At 43.2% G+C, this 7,867-nt stretch overlaps 1 protein-coding gene across 1 annotated transcript in view; it reads right to left on the bottom strand.

Moving 5' to 3' along the window:
* The window catches only part of mapkapk3 (MAPK activated protein kinase 3), a 62,365-nt gene extending 57,724 nt beyond the window's left edge, over window positions 1–4,641 (bottom strand). Inside the window, exon 1 of the mRNA XM_017711266.2 lies at window positions 4,054–4,641. Within this exon, the coding sequence (XP_017566755.2) occupies window positions 4,054–4,341 (288 nt within the window). The 5' untranslated portion in view covers window positions 4,342–4,641. The remainder of the gene's footprint in view (window positions 1–4,053) is intronic.
* Window positions 4,642–7,867: the final 3,226 nt, after the last annotated feature.

Consider the following 7,867-nt stretch of genomic DNA (forward strand, 5'->3'; position numbering starts at 1 on the left):
TGTGACTGACGTTGGAGTGAAATAAAAACAAACCTGAATCTGCTCTGCCGTGTTTGGATGTGTAGCCTGATTGGCTAGTTTAACATTAGCTTAGCGAACAGGCCACAGACTCAAACAGAGCCACACACCACAGTACAGGCTTGATTTTATCTAAATGTTGTTCTGCTGAAACAAATATCGATGATAAAAACTAATGTCTGAGAGGGTAGAAGTCGAGGGGCTGATGTTGGACAGAAAACCGAAATCCAACCTGTTCTGTGGCGTTTGAGACTGGACGGTATTAGATAGCAGGCCAGACGTGCCACACAGCACAACTCAAACTATCATTTTAAATCAACAGTGTTAGTCATGTTTTTACAGTGTGACTACAGAAAACCGTCTTTGCTTTCTCCAACCAGAATAAATGTTTCTTGGGGGGCCCCCTGGTGGCTACGGAGCCTTATGTTGCTTAATAGCTTGCTTACGCTGCAATCCAGCACCAAAAGTTTAACAAGTTACCTCAAAAAAAAAAGACAGACAGACAGACAGACAGACAGACAGACAGACAGACCTAGGGGCACTTTAGCATGTCCAATTGGCCTGACTGCATGTCTTCGGACTGTGGGAGGAAACCGGAGAACCCGGAGGAAACCCACGCAGACACGGGGAGAACTTGCAAACTCCACACAGCGAGGACCCGGTCACCTGGCAGGGGAATCGAACCCAGGCCCTCCTTGCTGTGAGGCGACAGCGCTACCCACCACGCCACCGTGCCGCCCCCCAGGGGGAATATGCAAAGGCTATTTTGCTAAAATGCTTTCAGCAAAGCACACTTGATACAATCTTCAGGCTTCTTTACTCTTTTTGCAGGACTGTTATGTTTTCCAAGAAAGCACACTCCCTCTTGTGTCCTATGGCAGAAGAGCAGAGCAACTACACATGAGGGGTGTTTATAATATAAATCCATGTCACTGCAGAGGATCCATGATGGAAATAGACACTTGACTCATTTACAACATCGGTCAGGAATGTGGCTAGTTGCAAGCGCTACAGACTGTGGTACTGGTTTGTTCCTCCTGACCACAAGTGCCTACGCAAAGCACAGTGCATCTCGAATAGCCCACCAATAGTCACGAAGAATGTGACTGGAGTGAACTGGGCTAAACTTAGACTGCAGTCCACGCTGACTCTATAGAACTGGGAGAAGTCCAGAAGTACATGCAAATGTAACGTCCACCAACAAATGACCTTTCAGCACTGGCCAGGACATAAATATACTCCAGAGAGAGTACGAGGCTCAGGGCCTGGACTGGGCACAACATGAAGCACTGAGTCTTCTGCTTATTGGTGAAGGAAGCCAACTTCATGTGTGACACCAAAGCCATCCAGACTCCACCTCAGCACAGAGCTGTTAACATGTTTAGCTGAGATAATCACAAGTCTTCAGTGACATGGACTGAGCAGCTCAAAGGAGGATGGCGTAGAAAATCTAACACCAAGTGCAGCACCACGGCAGGCACCTGTGTAAGCGCTGGGGATGAAGATGCCGTGTGTCTTTAAGGAAGGCAATAATCAAATGCGTACACCTAAGAATAATCCACTCACCCGCTCATGATTAGTTAGACGCAGGAGCAAAACAGCTGAAACGAGAAACAGCTGGTCCATAGCACCGCAAGGGCTGAACATTTTACTACACACCAACAAGAAGTTCCTGCCTCTGGGACATTGACATCACACTATGTTTTCAAGCACAGGTCAGCTGGGACCCGCCTGAAATGATCAATGCTACGGCTTAAGAGCTCCATTGCAGGATCTAACGATCCATCCACAAGTATCCGGCAAGTACTTGAAAACGCCCTCAAGTCGGGAGATTTTTGAAGCTGCTTTTGTTGTTCTCATTTATTCAATGTGCAGGTCTCTGAAATAAGGCCGGATTGCTTCTGTGTGCTCTGCAATTGGGGTAATTTGAGGGTGATGTTTATGATTCATGAATTTAGCTTTACTTTTTCATTAATCTGGTGCGGACACTTTGGGTCTTTCAGTAGCTCTCCACCAAATCTTACAATAACTCGGTGACAGAGCTGAAAGATTAATCATTTTTCTATCCAAATTGCGTTTTAAGAGAGCAAAGTTTTCAAAATCCAAGAGCTCCAATTTTCAAAGAAATCACAGCCTACATTATCAAAAACATTGTCCATCATTTTAAATGGGGACATTTAACCTCATCATAACACAGAGCTTGTGAACTGCATATACGAGTATACGAGTTAGACCAATCAGATCCAACTAAACGTCCACGTGTTGTGACATCACAATCATAACTTACTGGAAGTCTAGCAAGCTACATTCAGGGATCAAGCCTCAAGCATAAAAAGTGAATATTTTGAACTTCTTGGCCTAAAAAACAGGCCTGAACATTACACTTTATAGCTAACCATTGAAATTTATAGTGCATTTGCGATACTGGTCAAAAAAAATCGCAATTAGACATTGTCCCTAAATCTTGAGCCCTACTCGATGATCATTAACCAAAGTCAGATTCAGAGAAAAGCATCATTTTATAATTCAAATTGCATGAAAGTAGACATGGCAGTGTACTCGCGGCAGCAAGCGACAGGCTTTGTCTTGCTTTTATTTTCTGGCAGGAATCTAACTTAGGAATTATTGCCCTGTATATCTCACTACCTACCTGTCTATCTCACTACCTACCTGTCTATCTCACCACCTACCTGTCTATCTCACTACCTACCTGTCTATCTCATTACCTACCTGTCTATCTAACACAGAGGCCTACTGGGGAATTCTAAATAAATCTAATGTGTGGGTGAACAGGATCCTGACGCCTGGCCATGACATAGTAAGACATGAGAATGACTTAACTGTCTTGCTTCCATGACTTAACAATGACAACAACATGTCATGGCCACACTTTAGGATCCTTCCCATGTATAGTAAGTTGGGGCCAAACATTATTTTTATTAAGAAGGAACGCAGGGCTCTGTAATCGATCTACACTCAAGAGAGAGAGACATCCAATGAGAGCATGACAGGAATGTGTCATGAAGCTTCTCAAGGGGTTGATAATGATGTTTATGTTTTTATTTATACTGTGTAAGTGTAAGAAATGAAGACCTCTTTGAAAAGTCTCATCTATCTGCTGGAGCCATTTCCAACCATGGACAGATTACCGACTGGACCAGTGGGGCCAGTGCCCAGAGGCCTTGGGCGGGGTCACACAACAAGCCCTGAGGTGGTCCAAAGGCCAGGCGATGCAGAAACTAGATGAATGAAAAGCCCCTGAATTGGCGGTGACTGAAAAATGAAATAAATGACCCCCAGCTCGAACCCTCCCACCATTTTAAAAATAATTCAAACTGACCCCACCACACACACACTCACACACACACACACACACACACACACACACACACACCTACCCCCACAGAAACATAACTGCAGCCAGTAAAGGGCTACGGCACATTGAGAGCTGGTCTTGTTTTCATTTTGTCAAGCCAGGTTCAAAACACACATAAACAAACTGGAGCTGTTTATTAAAGCCGTTTTCCAGATTTGTTGCTATGGTTCTGGTGTTGCTGTCCGAGAGAATGTGTGTGTGTGTGCGTGTGTGTGTGTGCGTGTGTGTGTGCATGTTCCCACTTGTGCCCAGAAGCCCCCTGAGACCACGATCCATCCCCAACACAGGTAAGCTACAATCTTAAAAAATATGGTTCTTCAAGGGTTCTTGGTTCTACCTAGAACCATGGTCTCTAGAATCATTTCACGCTTAAACGGTTCTTTGCATGGTAAAATGGTTCTTCAGATTGACATAGAAAGGGCTGTATATGGTTCTGTACAGAAGCTTTTGGTTCCATACAGCACCAGAATGGGTTCTTCTACTGTTACAGTGTCAAACTTGTAACAACAGAAGTACCTTTGTGGTGCTATACAGAGTTCTCCATCAACCTGAAGAACCATTCCGCCATGCAGAGCATCATATGGCTGAATAATGGAACCGAACCTGGCTAAAGAACCCTTGGAGAAGTGAAGTGAGGAACTCTGTGGAGGTCAGTTCACCTTCAGCGCGCACTTCTCTCCCGTTTTCTTGTTGAAGCACTCCAGCACTTTGCCGTTGATGCCCAATCCCAGCACCTGGCTGGACACCTTGTAGTCGTCCGTCACGGCGTGGCGCTTGATGTCCAGTTTGGGGCAGCCCGGCACGGGGGGCGGCATGGGGAAGTGAGTGGGGCCGCTGTCCGTGCCCGGTTTGGCCGCTTCGCTCTCACTCGTCGTGTCGTTTGGAGCTTCTGGCTTGGCTTCGTCCGTCTCGGGCTTCTCCTCTCTGGCCTTTCCATTCTGGAGCATGTTCGTCCAGCTCGGTCAGTCCGCGCTTCTCCACAGCAAAGCAACAGAAATGGACACCGAGCGAACCAGACGGACAGACGCGCTCCCCAAACCAGCCACGGAAACACGGAAACCTACAAAGTTACGCCGAACGGAACTTTGAGTCCGAGTCCTCGCAGACGCCGGTTAGAGGAATTCAAATCTCCAGCTCAGAAAGTCATGAAAACCTCTTTCAGCCGCAGCCTATTCCTATGGGAAAAGTCACCGAGAGCTGCACGCTGTTCCCGTCACACTCATCCTTTTGCCCCCGTCCTGCCCCTGTCTGCCTTTACCATGCGATCACCGCTGCGAGCGCCCCCCCCACCCGTTTTCCGGCAAGCCCCGCCTCCTGCGCTGTGATTGGCCAGACGTTTCCCCGGCCAACTCACTAGCAGAGGGAGTGACATGCAGAGTACGTGTGAAAATGAAGTGAATGAACTTCGATTACACTCTTTTCACGTTCACTTGACCTCTTTACACTCTATAGAAAGATGGTTCTTTAGTCAAGAAATGGTTTCATATAGAACCACGAACATTTAGAAAACAGTTTGCATGATTACAGGGTTCTCTGCATTGTGAAAAGGTGATTCAGATTGATGGAGAACGTGCTGTAGATGGTTCTACATCGAACTTTCTTGGAAAGGGTTCCATTTCGCCCCCAAATAGGGTTCTCGTAGTGTTACGATGTTAAGCTTGACATAATAGAATAAGCTTTTTTGGTGCTAAATGGATTCATTCTCGTATACAGCACGTTCTCCGTCAATCCGAAACCATTTCACGACGCAAAGGACCCTTAAATCATGCAAAGGGTTCTATGAGAGTTCATGGTTCTATATAGAACCATTTTCTTTACTAATTAACCCCTGATGAACCATCTTTTTAAAGTGTGTACTGAAAAACAGTACTTGAGGTTTTTACACTATAAATATGAAATGCTGCATTGGTGTCAGAATTAAACACAATCCTTAAAATATAATGAAGACACAGGTATTGATTTCCACTGTGCAGTATTTTTAGCTCCTTAAAATCTCAGGCTAATTTTATACTATTAATAGAATACTAATAGTATATAATAAGCTATCATTATATTATTATATACTTATTATTCAGTACCAACAGGGACTTCAGTGCAAACTTTGGTGGGCCCTTGCCATTTAAGGGGGTAAATCAGTGTAATGGATCTTTTACTTTTCATTTTGGCCTGTTTCATGCATGTTACTCTTTAAATGCAATTTCATGTGCGCATTGCATTTCACTGTTTTGGTTGCGTTTCAATGAGCCAAATATGTTTAAAGTACCAAAAAAGAGATCAAACCGCATGACAGCATTGTAGAGTTTTGCTTTTCCTTCAGGCACTCATTCTGCCTGTTATTTGTAGAAAAGTGACATTGTGTGCATTGCATTTCATATTTTTCCACTGATTAATTTTCAATTTGGCATGAATTGCTCTCCATATTATTCAAGCCTGTTCACAAGAAAAGTAACCTACTTTTAACTGTTTCACTTAGAGAAGAAGAAAACGCAAGTTCTTTGTATACATGCTGGATGTACCACTGCAGCTCTTAAGGGAACTCAGTATTTCAAGTGGAATTCCATCGATTTGTCAAAATGTCTGTATAGCTCAGTTTTGAGGCATCATTCAGAGTGATTTGATATGAAATGGTTTATCGTAGACACCACCTGTTAGAACATTATGGCCATTGTATTTATTATCCAAAGCAACAGGTGTCCAACTCAGTATTTATATGTATTGTTTATGGGGTAAACAGTAGTACATCTGAAAAGATACATCATAAAACAGACATCAGGCAGTTTATTTATAATCTTTCCATTAACGTTCTGTAATGTAGCTTTAGAGACACTGAACTCCACAGATTTCTACTTTTTTATGTATTATATTTAATAAAACGCCTAAAAATAATAACATTTTTATATATGATTGTATATAAAATGACAAAAATATTAATGCGCAAATGATTCCAAACTTTTGAGAAGTGTGAAATATCAAGGTGGATTGCTTGTGAGTATAAACTTCTATGAAGCGAGACACTTGTAGCCAAAGCCAGCGCAGGGGGTTGGTCGCAATACAGGTGTGGGGTTAAAAGATTTCTGGTCCCCATCACCACCACTGTGAACAATTCTGACTCCGTAAGTTTCAGTAGAATTAATTATTTCACACCAAACCGCTCTGAATGACATTGTTTACGTCTTGATCACTTATTCGTTCACCCTTTTTGAAAAATGGGTGGAATTCCCCGTTTATTTCACTAAAGGAACAGAAATTTTACCTGATTGTGGCTTTAGGCTACTCCACTTAATCTGCTCATAAACAGCAGCTTTTCCTGCTGCAGGCATGTTACACTGGGGACCTTCCAGGCCTTTAGCCTTAGCGTTTACCCTCATCTGATGAGCTGAATCAGGTGCGTTTAATGAGGCAGTGAGCTGAAGTCTGCAGAGCTCTGGCCCGCGAGGACTGGAGCCTGACACACGTGTGCTAGTACGATGTATAAACTACTGTTCTAAAGTTTGGAACCACTGTTTAAAAAATATAAAAACAATTTGGTTGCAGACAAGTGCATAAAATGATTCTAGCACAGGTTGCATTTGATTAGTAGGACTCTACAAAGCTGCAAGTGAAAAATAAAGAAATTTTAAATGTGTCCAGACTGATGAACAGAGCTGTAAGAGAGTCTAAAACGTCTGAGGAATCTGTATAATATACAGAATAAAGTTAAAACCAAACAAATTCATTACATTTCCAGGTACAGAACCTGGCAAAAATGATTGTACATAGATAATCACGGTACGTTTTCATTTACTTGCTCTTTAGAGAATTCTTAAAATGTTGAATAAAACATCAAAAAATATGTTTTATTGTATATAAAATGACAAAAATATTAATATGACAAATGATTCCAAACTTTTGAGAAGTGTGAAATATCAAGGCGGATTGCTTGTGAGTATGAACTTCTAGCCAATCCGAGGTCAGGAAGGGGGACGCTTGTAGCCAATCCCAGTACAGGGGGCGGGACTTTGTCGCAATACGGGTGTAGGGGTAAAAAACCAGGCGCCCTTGCGTCAGTCCCCTTACTTTCCACATAGACTTCAGTCTCTTAAAGCAACAGCGCACACAAAACGATGACCAGGCACTGAGCTGCATGGTCATGCCTTTTCACCTTTAATTACAGCAGTTTATAATTAAATGATCATCTAGGATAAATATTTACGAATGTGTAGCATTGGCCTACGAATGTTCTCAGTCATTCAGGTCACTGGATTATCTACAGATGAGGCAACTTGAAGCTCACGCAACACAGCCAAGGCCTTGATGCTCTACTACTAGATCATACTATCACCACCACCTCCACTTAATGACAAAGAAGGATGATGCTTCTTAGACAGACCACACAGGAGGACAGAGACGGACGCTGACACAGGCAGGATAATCCAGCCAGAGGTTCTGACTGAGAGCTTGTAAGTGTGAGAAAATGTTGTCAATAAAACACAC

Source organism: Pygocentrus nattereri, chromosome 21 (assembly GCF_015220715.1).
Source record: "Pygocentrus nattereri isolate fPygNat1 chromosome 21, fPygNat1.pri, whole genome shotgun sequence".
NCBI lineage: Eukaryota > Metazoa > Chordata > Actinopteri > Characiformes > Serrasalmidae > Pygocentrus > Pygocentrus nattereri.